The sequence below is a fragment of the Eretmochelys imbricata genome, chromosome 3, assembly GCF_965152235.1.
Source record: "Eretmochelys imbricata isolate rEreImb1 chromosome 3, rEreImb1.hap1, whole genome shotgun sequence".
Taxonomy (NCBI): Eukaryota; Metazoa; Chordata; order Testudines; family Cheloniidae; genus Eretmochelys; species Eretmochelys imbricata.
Window position 1 is genome coordinate 142,569,395 of NC_135574.1, and position 17,657 is coordinate 142,587,051.

Here is a 17,657-nt window from a genome sequence, read left to right on the forward strand (position 1 = left end):
GGACAAATTAGTAGCTAGAACACCCCCCAAAAAATAATTTCAATTATGATGAAAAGCAAAGTACAGCTGAACCCACACCTCTGGTAGCCAATCTAACATAATATCAATTGTAAATCACAAACTGGAAGCGATACCTTTATGATATTCATTAAGGAATGGTATTTTCCATTATATCTTTCTGTTCCATTGAAAAAAGAAAAGGAGTCCTTGTGGCACCTTAGAGACTAACCAATTTATTTGAGCATGAGCTTTCGTGAGCTACAGCTCACTTCATCAGATGCATACCGTGGAAACTGCATGGCAGTTTCCACGGTATGCATCTGATGAAGTGAGCTGTAGCTCACGAAAGCTCATGCTCAAATAAATTGGTTTAGTCTCTAAGGTGCCACAAGGACTCCTTTTCTTTTTGCGAATACAGACTAACACGGCTGTTACTCTGAAACCTGTTCCATTGAAGTCATTCCAAACACCACCACAGAACCTCACCAGAAACACAGAAACTAAAACGATACCACTTAAAGTGCAGTTATACTTTGAAAAATGACCATATAAAAATGGCATTGTGTGGTCCCATGTTAATTGCCTACCAATGACTTCATATCAAATTTGCTCAGTTTACAAGTAAACAGATGGTTTTTCTCACTGACAGCCCTGCAAAATCAATCTGGGATCTGAAAGTCATAGAATCATAGAATATCAAGGTTGGAAGGGACCTCATGAAGTCATCTAGTCCAACCCCCAGCTCAAAGCAGGACCAATCCCCAACTAAATCATGATGTTCTCTCCTGCCTGCACACCAGAACCAGTAATAAGGGGTGGGTACCTTTTTGAAACAGTCCCTTTGAATCAGCCATAACCACACATTAAAAAACTACATAAACAAAGTATTATTGGTTAATACAACAAAATGGAAGTCAGAACTCCTGGATTCTGACTCTGCCACCAACACCTGATGTATGATCCTAGGCAATTCACACAAGTGCTGTGCCTCAGTTTACCCATCTGCAAACAGATATAGTTACTTCCATCATAGGGATGTTGGGATGTTTCATAAATCAGTTAACTAATTTTGTAAATTTCTTTTAAATCAATAGAACAACAACATAAGAGCAAAGAACTACAATCACTGTTACCAGGCTGTAATAGTGCAGAGAAGCATGTAACACATACCTTTACTACCTCCCCTCCCTCTCCCATCCCACTGATAAATTAAATTTGGCAGCCTTTGAGTTAACATAATTTTCCAAATAAAAATTCACTTTTGGCCTTACAGAAGGCAGAAAAACATTTACGTTCAAAGGATAAATTTACCATAAAGTTCTAAGCACCAAAGAATGTTTAATAAAAGGGCCTGCTCAAATATAGCTACAATGTAGCTACCACATTGCTATAATACAAAGAAAACCTGCAACTTACCCCAATGGCAGAAGTCAGAAGAAACCACAAAGAGATTACTAGGATCTGCTAGGTATTTGCTGAAGAGTTTTCCAAATTCCTGTTCTTTTGACTCACTCAGTGCTCCAACCAATACTGGAACAATGGTAAACTCATCCTTATGGCTTATAAGCAAAAGAAAAAAGATTTCAAAATTAATATTTTAAATATAAGAATAGAGTTCTTTGTCAAGGTATGCTAACTGAAATTATAAATCTGCCCCTTACAAGGACACTATTAACCTGAAATGTAGCTAATTAAAAAACACAATTAAAAATAGCTTTATATACTGCACCTTCCCCAAGACCCCTGTCAATGGTTTGCTATTTTGCAACATTTTCTTATTTTCAAAAATCTTTTTTCTCTCCTTAGTTGCAGTGTAAGAAAGCCACAAAACCAACAGAAGAAACCAACTCCATAGCGGAAACAGCAAAAAAAGTGACTATGGACAAAATCAAAGACGGAAAGTCCCCTATGTAGAGGAGGAGCACAATGGATACACACCACTGAAATTGTACTTAAGCCGCACGATAGGACATAAGTGATGTGTAGTTATGTGCTGACCTTCTACACCAGTGGTTCTCAATCTATTTGTTACCTGGGCCGCAGGTTGAGAACCACAGCGCCCATCCGCACCGACCCCTATGCTCAGCACCCCCTGCCCAGAGACCCCTCCACAGAATGGGACCAGGAGTGGAGTCCTGGGTAGGGGCCGGCAGCAGGGGCCCCGGACCCTGCGTGGCCAGCTGGCTGCCCTGAAGCCAGCCCCAGACCCCATGGGACTGCCCCTGGACCCTGTGGGGTTTTCCTTACTCTCCTTTAGTTATAGTAATCATAGGAATCACCTGTAACAAAAGTAGCTATCAACTGGACACTGATTTTTAAGTTGCCAAAAGTATATACAAATTTTGGAAGCTCAACAGAAAACATATAACACTATTCAAACTTTTTTTTTAAATTGGGCAAATGGTTTAGTGAAACAGTCACAGAATGATAACATTTACAGATATGGAAGACTTAACTCATCTCTTACATATTTCAGGGCAGGACTGTTCCCTATTGTACATTTACAGTATTAGTATTTTGTCAAGTCTTTTACATATATATCTCTGCATGGGAGATTTAATTTTACCTAGCTTTGCAAATAAAAATTCACTTCTGGCCTTACAATAAGTAGAAAAACAATTTACAGACTTTTAGATGTCACTGTCAGGAAGTTTTCCCCAAAATTAACCCTATTCACAAGTCAATATACAATACTAACTACTTTCTACAGGATGGTCAGATTTGATTGCTCAGTTGCTTGCCCTGCTCCCAGTTTCCTTCCTACCAAGAAATATCAAGTCTCTAATTTATATTCTTAAATTTTTATGTTAAAAAATTATCATTCTCTCACCAAAAGAGGATCACTTCTTCCTACTGGAACACACATGCAGTTCAAATGTATAATTACAGGTGTTGCAAAATAAGCTTTTAGCCATATTACCTTTCCATGGCTTTAGCAGTATAAGGCAAATGCATTTCAATACTGTGTTCATCTTCATCTGTCTGCAGAGACATACGCTCAAACATTCCAGTCTTCCACAATTCTCCATAAACTGAAAAGATTTAAAAATATATTAAAATGCTTTACCAAAAATTACATTACAGCGTATCTTGTTAGAAGTGACACAATAAAATAATACTCCCTGCCTCTGGGGGCTATGATCACAGAACATTCTCCATTGTAGCTTTCTAATTGAAGTGTAACTTGCATTTAACCCAAGTTACAAAATTTTTAATTAAGTTTGTATCTTACAGTTAAGAATGCATTGTGTAAAGCAGTGACATCTTTAGCATCTTCGAGATGCTTTCTACAGTCATTATGGTACAAAAGATTTAAACTGTACAAAAAAATATTAAAACGTGTACTCATCCACATAATCTTTGTGTTTTTAGATTTCCACTAACCATATGATTCTATATTTGAGAGGAAAAGGTGATCAAGTGAGCTGCTGCTGGATGTGTATGTTTATTAATATAGCACCTTAGCCATCGGCCACTGCACAAAACACAGACTGCTGAATGTGACAAAAAACAGTTCTCTACCTGTTTATGAAGTTACATGTATTATCTTGCACTGGTAATTTATGGACTTATTCTTCTAAATACCCGCCCCACCCCAACCATCCAAAACCTAGGGCTCGTAGGTGTTGCAGTAATACGAATAATTTAAAAAATACAGAAATCTGAAAAATGCAAGCTTACTATATACATACTCTTTTGATCAATTCGAAGATCATACAGAGGTGTTCTATATAGCTCCACACTGGAAAGTGCACATCGGGAAAGGGGCACATGATGGGAAGGCCCAAGAATGAAAATTTTCCGGCTAGGATAATTAATACAAAAACCAAAATCAGAACAACTGTACTCCTACAAAACCCTGTGTTAGAAAAAAAAAGTTGAAAAAGAAAATGATAAACTGAACTAATTTTGGGGGGTTAGACTGGTGGCTAATGGTAGTGCTCTACTTTGCCAGGGGCAAGAGCATGATTCAATTCTTGGTCCCTTACACTCTGATGCTGCAAAGTGCTGAGTGTCTGAGAGGTGATCTTGAAGCCGGTTCAGTAAAAATTGGTTAAGGCCACCTTAAATGACCTAAAACAGGGTCTGCCCTACAGCACAAGCCAGTTTTAAAGCCTCCTTTAGATGATGAAAACTAGTTTAACTGAGCTGGTTAGAAAATATCTCTAGCATAGTGCAGGCCTTTACTGATAGATGATATTTGATTCTCCGGGATTAGTAATGAGTCCAACACAACTCCCATGCTGCACACCATCTTAAGTAGCTGAGGGTTGGGTGGTATGTTTCTTATTAATTACTCAAAGCCTTTTCTGATTCACATTATTACACACAATTTAAGCCAGTTGCTTTTTTTTCTCCAATGCTCTAGTCTCCTTCAAGCACTCTGTTATCTGTGAGTCAGTTACATGAAAAAGCTACATAGACCTGCATGTTATTAGCATACTACTGGCACTGCAGGCTTTGTCTTGTTGTGGGCAAGACGTAGTCATTTCACCAGGTCTCTGGTCCTGATTAAAGGTCAGTCTTTCCTGCCAGAGAAATTTTCAGAAGCAGTCTTGCCTTTGCATGGGAAATCTATGATAGTGCTTCAGCAGTTAGATACCACCAATTTTGTTTTGCTTTGTTTTTTGTGCAAGCAGTGGTGGAGCAAAGCAAAGGAAAAAATGCTGAAGTGCTGCATCAATCCACTTTGAAATCTATCCAGAAAATACAGTTCCTCAACTGAGGCAGAATGAGGTGCTCCTGAACGTTTTAAACAAGCTATGTGGTAAACAATAAGTGACGTAGAAAAAAATCCAGTAATGCAATGCCATTAAATCTGGGAAGTAGAACTTGTTCTAGAAATGTCAATGCAGAAAACATACCTGTATAGTGTTATCAATTGTTTTCCTTTAAAAAAATTGTTCTCATTTTGCTCAAAATATATCAGAAAGAATCAGAATAACTTTACTACTTTTGGACATGGTTTGCTTTTTTTCTGATAAACCACTGAGGAAACAAAAAAGAAACTGGTTTATTATTTCTAACACTAATTATCTTAAAGTATCATTATTTAGCTTCAAAATGCATGTTTGAATCAAACACTGAAGATACTTTAAATGAGAATTGATTGTTAATACATGGCAGGAAGTTCTGAAATATGCTGCAACTAGCAAAATACATGCAGATTTTAATTTTTTAAACTAGAGTAACTGGCCCTGTGGTTCGGCAGGCAACTGCAGCCCAGTTTTGTGCCTGTGCATTTTCAGAACAAGTACATTTGAAACAATTAATAGCTCCCACTGACTTCAGTGATCATATACCATTTTTTCCACAGGACCTCATTCTATGCACAAGCTGGACCTGTTTTGGGGACGAGTCACGATTCTATAGTGAAGGAAGCTGTTGTCTGTAGGACTCCTGCATCATTTGTTGCAGGAGTTGGAAGGTGTGTACCTATTGTAGGTCTGGGGAAAATGCCAGACCTAGGTCCTTAGCCAGGGGGGAGGGACCAGTGGACCTGGGCCACAACTGAATACGGGGGACAACAAATGAAAAAACAGAGAGGTAAGTGAAGGTCATAGGGTAAAAATCAGGGAACCAGAAGGGGACACTGAGCAGAAAATGCCCGACAGCACCCATCACTCTTCAAAAACATCTCCGGAGTGAGTGGATGTCACCCAGAGGAACTCTGCCTGGAGGTGTGATTGGACAAGAAAACAAAAGTAGGCCCCACAGTTGCAGAGCACCCCCTCACCCAGCCAGCTTCCTCTTCCTCACATGATGGATGGTCATCTTGGCCAGCGCCAGGAGGAGGTTCACAAGTAGGTCTCATGACATAGTGGGGTCACAGATGGGGTGTGCCAAAATCGGGAGGTGCGGGGAGAAGTACATCTCAATAAGAGATTCTGGAGGAGCTAGAAGAGGGGCTGCAACCTGACACTAATGTGTACCAGGGTCTCCCTCTTGCCACAAAAGGGGCAGGGGAGTTTGTGAACCACACCAGTTACACGCCCGTGCTTGTGGCTCTGTGAAAGAGCTGCCAGCTTTGGAAGGTGTGTCATGAATGAGGCCACTGATTGCAGGAAGGGAAAGGACTGCCTCATTGTTAAGGCAGCCAAATGCTGTCCTGGAGAACTGGATTCTATTCCTGCCTCTGCCACAGAGGTTCAATGTCACTTAACCAAACTTTCAGAGGTGATCACTAATTGTGTTGTACAGGCAACCTTAATTCTGGCATCTTCTACCTTCTGAGTTCTTGACTTTGCACCTTTTAATGTTCTTTTAATGTAGTTTTTTTGTGTAATTATACTTATAGAACACCAGAGAACTTAAGACTGGATGTCTTCCTAAAGGATATTTTCTATCTCAACCAGAAGTTATGGACTTGATTCAGGATTTACTTGGTGAAATTCTATGTCCTGTGGTATGCAGGAGATCAGACTAGAACAGGGATTCTCAAACTTCTTTGCACCGCGACCCCATTCTGACAACAAAAATTACTACATGACCTCAGGAGTGGGGAAGGCCAAAGCCCCACTGCCCCGGGCCAGTGGGTCAAAGTCAAAGCCCAAGGGCTTCATCCCAAGGCCGGGGGGGAGAGGAAGGGGAGGAGCCTGTAACCTGAGCCCCACCGCCCAGGGCTGAAGCCCTCAGGCTTTGACTTCAGCCCCAGGCAGTGGGGCTCAGCCCCAGTAAGTCTAACGCCAGCCCTGGTGACCCCATTAAAATGGGGTCCCGACCCACAGTTTGAGCACTGCTGGACTAAAAGACTGTAATGATCCTAAAAATCTATGACCATACAGGTCTAACTGCCAGTGAGGCCAGTGAGAGTGCATCAACTGACTATGAAAGGGAGTTGGATCAAGTTCACATAAATAGCTACCACTGAATTACTCCAGTTTTATGTCAAGTCCAGTTTCAATGGAGTTACACTGTAATAAAACCGGGAGAGACAGTCACAGTACTTTAAAAATATTGTGCCAAGTTCTGCCATCTTTACTCACATAGAATAGCACCTTACTTCACAAACACTTCCACTGAAATCAGTAGGACTGCATGTGAAATATGTAAAAGTAAGGTACTAATCAAAGCATGCCATTGAATCGGGCCCATTTGGAGCTAACAGAATCTTGCTACACATAGACCCTAATCCCAAAATGAGCTCTATAGGGGTAGACCCCTGAATCAACAGAGTTTATTGCAGGATTTAGATCTTACTTTCATGCTCTTTAAAAAAGTAACTGTAACCAAAGAAACAGCTCAGACTCTCTTTGAAACTGAGAGGTATCATAAACAACAAACAATAAATATCAAACTAATGTTATTACTACAAAATACAGACAGAAAGAGTACATTCAATTTAAGAGGCAAAACCCAGAAAGTTTCAAGTTTAAATAAGTTTCCTCTCCCCAAATGTTCAGAAAAAAATCTAATACAAATTTTCATCTCCAACAGGATTACACTAAATATTTGATATTTTTATTTTTAAACTATGCATTATGGTTATAGGAGGGAAAAATAAAGGTTAGGGAGTATGCTAAGGTCTAAGACATAAAGTAATGAAAATATGTTTTTGACACCTTTCCAGATGGCAGAGTTTAGCCAGGAAATATGACAATTTTTTATAAAATGTACTATCAATCACAACGGAAAAGTCAACATTTCAGAACTTAATCAGAAGAGCTCCAGTCAGCTTAATCTATGCTGTTAAAGAACGTTTTCCACTGTAAAAAAAAATTGCATATAAATATACATACACATTTTATATACACACTATATATATATATTTATATCTATCTATCTATATCTATATCTATATCTATATATATATATAAAAAATGGAGATATTTTAGTGCTACTTACGTAACAGTTGGATCCACTTGTTTGTAAGCATGGGCTGCACATGACCCACAGTAAGTATATCCAGCATGGCTACAAAACACATTTTTTAAAATTAACTTTTAGGTTTAAGACTGAGAACAAGCAGAATATTAATATTAGCAATCTAAAAAGAAAACTTGTTAAGAGAATGATCAAAACAGCAACTTGTGAAATAAGAGTTGTCAAGTATTAACCAGGGCTGACACTTTTAAAAGGCAATATTAGGTATCTGTGGGATGTGCTGGTTACAATATGTTCTAATAATTTATTTTTGAAGAAGTTCCACTGTTTTCCTTATGAAAGGCTACTTAAAGTAGTAACAAAACTGACAGCTTATTTGAAAATGGCAAAAGAAATGGAAATCTTTGTAAGACAAAAAACCTAAATAAAAACACAAAACTGAAGGTTAACTGGCACCTGACATCCCAGATATACTGTACATATTGTATTTACTACTATTTATAGGCATTGTACCTCTCCTTGCTAAAGGCAGCCCTTGGCACTAACTAACATGTATTACTTATCTAAGATACTATAACAAATCCATGGTCACCTAGCTCTCCATGTTTGTCAATATGCTGCACACCATACAGCTGTACATCATTAGAACTTTGTGGCAACACTGAGTAATGAATAAGAAGAAGGTGAAAGCAATACCTATATTCTAGCACTAAAGGGCTACTATATGTGATGGAAAGCAGGTAGGAAAGGAAGAGAGGGGATCTACCTTGGCAATGAAAGGAATACATCTGCCAGAGAACAAATGGATGTGGGGTAAATGCATGGAATCTAGCACAGTAAAGGTTACAACTATTGGGAAATTAAATGAGAGGAGTGGGGTTGAACCCTGTCATTTCCTATCACACTCTGTGGCCATCACTGGCTGAAGAGATGCTCCTTCCCTTTCCTGGTTTTCTGGACCCATCATATACCAAAAGGTTTCCAGTCATTTAGACTATTTGTTTTTAATCCTATGTCTAGATCTAGTGTCCACACTTTGAAAAGAATGTTGAAAAATTGGATAGGGTTCAGAAAAGAACTACAGGAATGATTTGTGGTCTGTAAAACACACCTTTCAACAAGAAACTTGAGGAGATCAATCTTACAACAGAAGTGGTCAATAAGCATCTATGCAGAGAGAAGATATCTGACACAGTACAGGGGTCTTTAATTCAGCAAAGGCATAACAAAATCCAATGGCTAGAAGTTGAAGACAGAAACCTTCCAACTGGAAATAAGAAATTACCAATGAAAGCAATTACACATTGAAACAAGCTTACACAGTGAGTTGGAAATCCTTTAAATCAAGAGGGGTTATCTTTGTAAAAGATACGCTGCAGTTCAAATTGTTGGGCTCAATGCAGGACAACTGGGTGAAATCTGATGGCCTGTTACATAGAGTAGATCACAATGATCCCTTCTGACCTTAAAAATCTGACTACCTCGTCTGTAATTTCTCTCTACACTACTTATTCCATTCACTGATCTCAAACCATTTTTATCAAGGAAGGTAGGCATCACTGTCTCATTTTACAGGGAAGAAAGCAGAGACACTGATGAATGAATGATTTGCTCAAGGTCACAAAAAGAACGAGTAGCAGAGCTGGAAACAGAACTCAGGTTTCCTGACTCTCAGTCCAGTACTTGTCCACTTGACCACACTGTCTTCCATAATGTTAGCAGGATTTGGGTCCAGTTTCTTACTGTAACTTCTGTGATATTGTTATAAATATACACCAAGCATTACATTTAAATAAAAGTACAGGGGTATTTAGTTCATGGTCCTCTTTGATCACTGAAAAGACAACAACATGCATTACCTAGAAGTCTAGAATTAGTCAGTGTCACTGCTCTTTTGGATGAGGAGGATTATTAATAAGCCACTTTTTCCTGCTATTTCAAATGTTTGAAGAGAATTATCATTTGGGCTTAACTGTATCTAGCTTGTTCACAGCCCAAAGAGTAACTTTTTTGAAAGTCTGGTACAAATTCTACTTCATCATTCTGAAGGCATTTTTCAGATGCAGACACACCAAGCAGAGTCATACAAAGATATTTCTAGAACCCAAATCAAATATTATTTAAAAAACATTTAAAACTGAAATTCTTATAAAGTGAAAAAAAATAGAAGCAAAAAAGGATAAACCTGAACTGATCCACAAGTCAAATGCATATTAGCATAAGATGTTTACAGAATCTAGGTAGCCATTATTATTATTAATATAGTACCAATTATGTGCTTGGTTCTATACAGACAAAGAAAGAATCACAGTCCCTTCTTCTGATGAGTTTGCAATCTTTATACTATCACTCTACTACATCACCTCTGAACTGGCTTGTAGGATCAAACCTTTTTCTGGGAAAAGGAATGCTTTTATTATCTCATCTGTCCACAGAAACTAATAATCAATCACATATACTGTGCACAGGTTTTATGCCTCAGTTTTCATGATATTCAGAGTATTTTCAGTGGTTTTCAAAATTTTTGTATTGGTGATCCATTTCACACAGCAAGCCTCTGAGTGAGATCACTTTATAAAATAAAAACGGGGGGGAATTTAATTTAATGGGGGCAAAGGGCTGTCAGCCCCATGGAGCTGACAGCTCACAACTCCCATGTAACCATCTTGCAACCCACTGAGGGGTCACGATACCCAGTTTGAGAATCCCAATATAATTGGAGCCCAGTCAGCATACTACTTAGGCAGAAAACAACACTTTAAGAAAGATCTGAAGAAAGGACTTAATATCTCAAATGTTAAAATACAGATATGAAACTTACGGTGCAATAATGGCTCTAGCAGGTCTTTTTGTAGATTGTACTTGAGAAAGCCAACCTTCTAGCTGTGCATTCAGCTGGGGTCCTACAAAAAGACAAGGAAATATTGAAATAATGAAATAATTTATCACAGTTTAAAATATAACCAAGTACAGTAAGTAATCTTAAAATATTGCCATGAGATTTAAAACCATTATAAATAAAATCAAAGGTTTGTGTTTCAAGAGTATAAAAAATAAACAAGCAAACAAAAGTTATAAAAGCAGCATGGCTCATATTGCTTAAGGTCATGTCAGGAACGTTTTTAGCCTCCAAAACTATAATTACTTCATCATTTGCGCAACAAGCTTGTTCTTGTTCGGTGAACAGAAGACACACACATAATGTGCCCAGAGCCACAACTATCACTGACAATCTCACAAGAGGGTGATGTATACATTCAATTAGTTTACTTTGTTAATTATCTACTGTTTAGATTTCAAAATGAATAATTAGAACTATGAGTGCTAGAGAAAACAATATGAACAAAAATCATGTGACCAAAGGCCTCAGCTACCAAGTATTACCGATTAAATATAATTCCAAGAAGGTGGCCAATAGCTATGATAAGTCTGCTTGTTAACAATCCCTAATTGACTATAGCAAACTGTGAGCTAGAAACCTGTGAAGCAGATACCAGGCTGTTTAAAGTGAGAAAATTCCAGACATATATTAAGAAGTAGTACAGTATTTGAAGTTAGTTCAGAGTTCAGTAAACAGCCCTATAGAATCAGTACTCATACCATTTCATTTAATAGTTTTCATTTTAGGGCCCAATGCCACACGTTACTGAGCACCCTTACAGGTGCTGAGCATTTGCAACTTTACTAGCCCTTGTGAGTTATAAGAAATTATTTCAATCAGAGATATTATTGGCAACATTAAGAAAATATGTTTTAATATATTTACATCAGAGTACTCCCTCTTGGTGTAAAATTACTCTTGGGAAACTGATATTTACCATATTATAACACAATGTTCTTTATTAGAGAAACACAATTAACTTTTTAAAAATTTTACTTCCATCTGAAAAATGTTTACTTACTATTGTTACAAATAACACATAATATACTATTATAACAAAAAGAGTAAAGAAACGTATATTTTTTTCAGTTAGTTTACTACATGCATTTGACAGAACTTTGTCTAAGTCACTTTCACTTGCAATGTATTGTACAGAAAATCAGTATCCCCTGTTTCTGTCACAAATATTGGCAGGGAAACTCAGGGACAGCTGTAGCACCTGAAACTATTTTACAATCATTTTTCAAACTGACTAGATTTCAAGCTGACAATTTCTTCGAGGATTTGTTTAGACCTCTAAACAACTTAAATAGTGGCATGCAGCCAGCATGACAGCCAGGGCTTGTCTTCCCTACAGGCTAAATTGGTGCTGCTGTAATTGATGCAGTGGGCATCGATTTAGCTGGTCTGGTGAAGACGGGATAGGTCAATGGGAGAGCGCTCTCCTGTTGACTTCAGTACTCTGCCTCCCAGAGAGGTGGAAGGTATGTTGATGGGGGAGCGTCTCCCGTCAACATAGCGTGGTGTAGACACCACTGTAAGTCAATCTAAGGTATGTCGACTTAAGTTACGTATCTTAATAAAATATTGGAAACAGCTATTACTAGACACAACCAAAAGCCTCACTTCTACCAGGAGGATTACAAGTAATTAATCAACCAATAATGGTGAAGCAGCAGTGTTAAAGCAGACACTCTTGACTATCCAGAAAGGTTACACATGCACTTTTATATTTTTCTCCTTTCACCCACTCTTTGAAAACTATCTTTTCTTGTCACTCTTTCTCCCTCCTTCATTCCACTTGTCACTAGCACTCCAAACAATCCCTGCCACACTCTTCCAAGCACAACCACCATTAAAGATTTAGTGCTAGTAAAAACTAATTTAAAAAACTATTTCACACAGCATGGTTTTGCTCCCAATGTGGACAGAACATAATTTAGCTAACAGTGATTTTGAAAACCATTCAAGACTAAGCAGTAACGTAGTCTTGAGAACAAGCTAGGACTTAGGCTACAATATGCTTTTTTGAAAATGGTTTCATTTTTTCCCTGTTTATATCAGTTGGCCAAACACTGGAATCTGTTGAGTACCATCAACACTCAAAGTCAAAAGCCTCACAGGGGAAGCACTCAGTAAATCTTCAGGGTTGGGGGCCAATTTTTGGAACCAGGTTATCTGGAGCTGTATTTAAACCAAGTTCAAATATGGTTCAACATACAGTATAGATGCAGCTTTTAAAGGTGCCTCTCAAAGGAAAAATATAGGTTTGTGCCCTCTACATTTTTTTTTTACAATCTCCTTATTCTTTGAGCCCAGGCATATCCAAGGGGAAAAATATACAGAGTCTCTTATCTACATTGTGAATTAACTTGAAAAATATCATGTTTTAAAAACAGTTAACAGAAGGGCATGAAACTGACCAAATGCAAGCAGGGTTTTTTCCTCAGATTATACCTGGAAACTGAATTATTTACTTTAAAAATTCCTTCCATTCTGAAAATTTCTTAACCAGGTAACAAGCAAAAGAAAATTAACAGATTAAAATGCATTACGAAAAAGTAAGTGAAGAGACCAAACCAAACCACTATGCTGCTAATGTCTGTATCAGAAACTAAAGCGGTCACTTAAAAGCTCTTCTGATCCCAGTTTTGAGTTCTGTTTCAGATTTACACAGACAAAAAGTATAATGAGTTTATCACAAGTCAAGACAAGACCTATAGAAGGTTGGGGAAGATCTGGGATAAAAGGCAACACAAAATAGTGTGTTGCTTCCTGCTTCCATCAGTTAGAAATAAAGAAGTTTCTTTAACTGACAGTTATTATTCCTTCCCGAGGCTCTGGAGAGATGGAGCCCCCAAGCAGGGTCCAGGGACAGAACCCTGGTAGAAAGCTCAGCAACTTCCTTCTTCCCAGTAGCTGTTGGGAACAGAGCTGGGCTTTTCACATATTCTCTACTCCCTCACTCAAAAGATTGCACCTTAACATTACAGCAATGGCATACTGCAGATCTCATACTGCAACCTTAACCTCTGTCCCTCCTGCACATGTAGATTTACCAGATTATTTTCTCCTCTAATACTAATAGTTGTGGGTAGTTGGCTGAACCAGTAAAGATTTGTGTGCAGAAGGACAGTTAAAGTGAGGGATGGAAAGCTGCCATAGCTAGCCAAAGTTAAAGTTGTGGTATGTGGTAGTTTTGGTAATTGTAAGGTCATGCATGAAACCTTCTCTCAACAGAAAACAGTAGCTCCTGACTGAGAAGAACTGCAATCAAAATTGCATCAATCAAGCTCTTAGGTGCCTTCATAATAGCCTGGAATGTGAACACTGAAAAAAATTAACTCCTCTTAATGGATTCTTCATTGATTATTTCCAAACTGATCCAATATATGATCCGATTTTATTTTCTAGTGGAGGGAAACAGATCAAGAGTTCATGCCATAAACACCACATATACTCTTTCATTTCCACTGGAACCTCACTTTACTTGTGGTAATAGCTGGAAAATCTTTTGCATGTTACTTAAAAAAGCATGAGCTATTTGTATTAATTTTCAAATTTTCCTTGCAATTAACCACAATTTTAAGATTTTGTGCAGTTTGAGTCATTGTTGCTCACTGCAAAACACCAATTCCTCTGTTTTTGCATGATGAGTAACCGTATACAAAAAGAATTTGCACTAGGTGTTACATTATAATAAGCATCACCAGGTGTGCTATTACAGTATCCAAATTATTTTTCTTAGTATGTAAGAAAATGTTCAGACTTGAAAAGACATGCAGTGTTAGTCTTGATTACGCAAGGTTCTGTGCAGAGGCCCTTGGAAAGGGAGCTGTGTGAATAGCAGTAGAGTTTTTCTCTGCCTTGGTATCCAATTATTCATTTCTTGAGACAGAGCTGCTCTCTGGGGACAAACTGGGCACTGGTGCTGGGTAGAGATTCCTGAAAAAAGGGATTGCACTACATGCTGTTGCCTATCACTATTACAGGACTAGTGCATGTGTTATACTTCGAATATACTCAGACTCTGCATCACTGATTTCTCCTGCATTGGAAAGCCAACTTTCAAGACACCAGTCATCTGCTACTGCTTGACAGTGGAGAAACACTGGTGTCCGAATGGAACAGTGCTGTCCAAAGAAGGTGCAACAACCAAATTAGGAATGTCAGTGCAAAAGAGTCAGGAAATTCAAAAATTATGGTCCTCCCACAGATACTAACATAGTACACAGTAGAACCTAAGAGTTACAAACTGACCAGTCAACCACACTCCTCATTTGGTACTGCAAGTATGCAATCAGGCAACAGCAGAGACACACGCCAAAAAAACAAAGCAAAACAAAAACAAATACAGTACAGTACTGTGTTAAACATAAATTACTAAAAAAATGGGGAAAGTTTAAAAAGATAAGGAAACTGTTACTGTGTTTGTTTCATTTAAATTAAGATGGTTACAAGCAGCATTTTTCTTCTGCATAGTAAATTTTCAAAGCTGTACTAAGTGAATGTTCAATTGGAAACTTTTGAAACAAAAATCATAACATTTTGTTCAGAGTTACAACATTTCAGAGTTACGAACAACTTACATTCCCAAGGTGTTCATAACTCTGAGGTTTTACTGTATTGCACAAATATTTTGCATTAGAATTACGATGTTAAATGTAACCCTTGGTACTCAGGGAATGAAACAGAGCCAAATTAATGATGCTGTGGAAACCCCAACTTTTGATTTTTTTGGCAAATAAATTCTCAATCTTAACAGCACATCAAAGAATTGTGAACACTGAATGACCTTATTTATGTAAGAAAAAATTATACTGAAACACATTTGAAATGTGTACTCTAGCAGAAGTTGCACTCAAAGAATCACGTCATTAAAGCAAGGATAATACACATTATATTACAAATCAGTTTCTTAGAATGTACAAAGCAGTATCATTTTAAGAAAGGTCATGGATCCAATTGAGGTGTTGACTGTCTCAACAGATTCAACCATGAATCAACACATTCACCTGCACTGTAAACCCTAGACACAACAGATAATTTAAGATCACAGAGACATTCAAGTAAAAGTCTGACCAATGACTAACAACAGCTTTTATTTCACTGTTCTTGATTCCAGACAAATGAATGCCAGTAATGCATTTGAATAGCTTGTAAAACGTTAAAGTTAAAAGCTAAATTTATTAAAAGTTGCTAAAAGTTAAAATTATGTGCTAAAGAAAATGAAGTAAACAGAACATTTGCATAATCACTTCAAAAGGTTTTTAACTTCTTTATTTCTTAACCAAATTATCACACTCAAAGCTAAAATGATTGTCTTCGCTATGGATTACGGCAGATACAAGCCAAATCTGAAGTTTAAAACAAAGACAAAATTACTCAAGTACCAAGAAAGATTGCAAAAATCGTTAGCCTTATATAAAAGAGGCGATACCTGCCTTGAAGAGCTTACAATGTTTATAGACATGACAAATGCAAGCAACAAAAAAGGGTGGGAATAGGGAAAAGTGTAAAGGTTACAATAAGTTCAGACATATATGCAAGGTTTGCTACGTGAACATCTTAATAGATCCACAACCCTGTGTGTGTGCATTCCCCTCAGACTAAGTTTCCTATAAATGATTACCACTTTGGTTAAATTATTTGTATTGAAGTAACACCCAGAGGCTCCCGTCACAATCAGCATCTTATTGCACATTACATAGTTAGAAAAAAATTCTGTCCCCAGGAGCTCGCAGTTCAATTCAATGTATTTTTCACTAATGTCATCTTGCTTTCAACCCTCAAAACTCTTATTTTCCTCTTTTACTTCTCTTCAGCCTCCTAGTTCACCCTTCAGTAACAAGAGTGTAATGATTACTTTGTACCAGAGCCATGGGGATACCTAATGAAACGTTTGAAATGGAAGTCTAAGATGACAAGCTGAAGGCTCCCATAGTCCCTGGTCCAGTGGCAACTCTGTGACCGGGACCTACAAGCAGGGCCTTGCATATTCTGCATCTGAAGAATTTGCTATGGAATCCACCCACCCCTTAGCATAGACTTATTGCCAGAGTTCCAACTTTCATTTTATGATTTTTTAGCCATTTATGGTTGTGATCAAAATATACAGAAAACATGAATCAAGATAAATCAATGCAGTGTTGTCTTCATGAGTCAGCAGGGAACCTAAAACAGATAAAAGATGTGTGAATTAGCCCATATTAACTTCTATGGGGTGTTTATTTTGAAACCTGAAGATGACAATTCCAATATGGCTAACCCAATTCACTGATAATTATTTTAGCAGAAACAGCCAGCAAATATGCTTATCCCACAATCCCAAACTGCCTCTGATGCCTACAGGTGCCAACACATCCAGCTTCACCAAACAACTCCTACAATGCAGCTATGTGTTAATAAAAAAAGCTTTGGCATAGTGAAAATGGAAGATGTGCAAACAGTGTAAAACAAACTGAATTTAATACACTAAATAACAGGAGCTCTTATACGGACTGTATTTAAAAACTTGCATTTTAAAATTTTATTAAAGTTGTCATCTAATTTCCAGTCTGTGTCCCCCCCACCGGTCCTGCAGATCTTGCAGCAGAATTTAGATTCAGCTTGCCCCGGAGTTCACAGGACATTGCTTAGAAGCAGACAGCCACCGCAATTTATTCAGAATGAGGTAGAGAGGGGAAAATATGTTAACAGAGCTGTCTGATTTGCTGGAGGTTTTGCATCTCAGGTATGTTCACACTGCCCACCTTACAATAGCGCAGCTGTGCCACTGCAGCCATGCCATTGTAAGGTGGGCTGTGTAACAGCTCTTTATCACCAGGAGAGCGCTTTCCCGGTGACACAATAAAACCACCTCCAACGAGAGGCGGTAGCCAAAGTGCTGTCCACACTGGCACTTTTCATTGCTAAAACTTCTGTCATTCAGAGGGGTGTTTTTTCACAATCT

The 17,657-nt window shown here is 38.0% G+C and overlaps 1 protein-coding gene across 1 annotated transcript in view; it reads right to left on the reverse strand.

The window, feature by feature from the left end:
• MEMO1 (mediator of cell motility 1) overlaps positions 1–17,657 on the reverse strand; it is a 48,130-nt gene that overhangs the window by 11,654 nt on the left and 18,819 nt on the right. The window contains exons 2-6 of the mRNA XM_077813504.1: positions 10,646–10,727; positions 7,846–7,914; positions 3,693–3,805; positions 2,921–3,032; positions 1,417–1,559 (exon numbers count right to left, since the gene is read on the reverse strand). Coding sequence (XP_077669630.1) covers positions 1,417–1,559; positions 2,921–3,032; positions 3,693–3,805; positions 7,846–7,914; positions 10,646–10,727 — 519 coding nt within the window. The remainder of the gene's footprint in view (positions 1–1,416; positions 1,560–2,920; positions 3,033–3,692; positions 3,806–7,845; positions 7,915–10,645; positions 10,728–17,657) is intronic.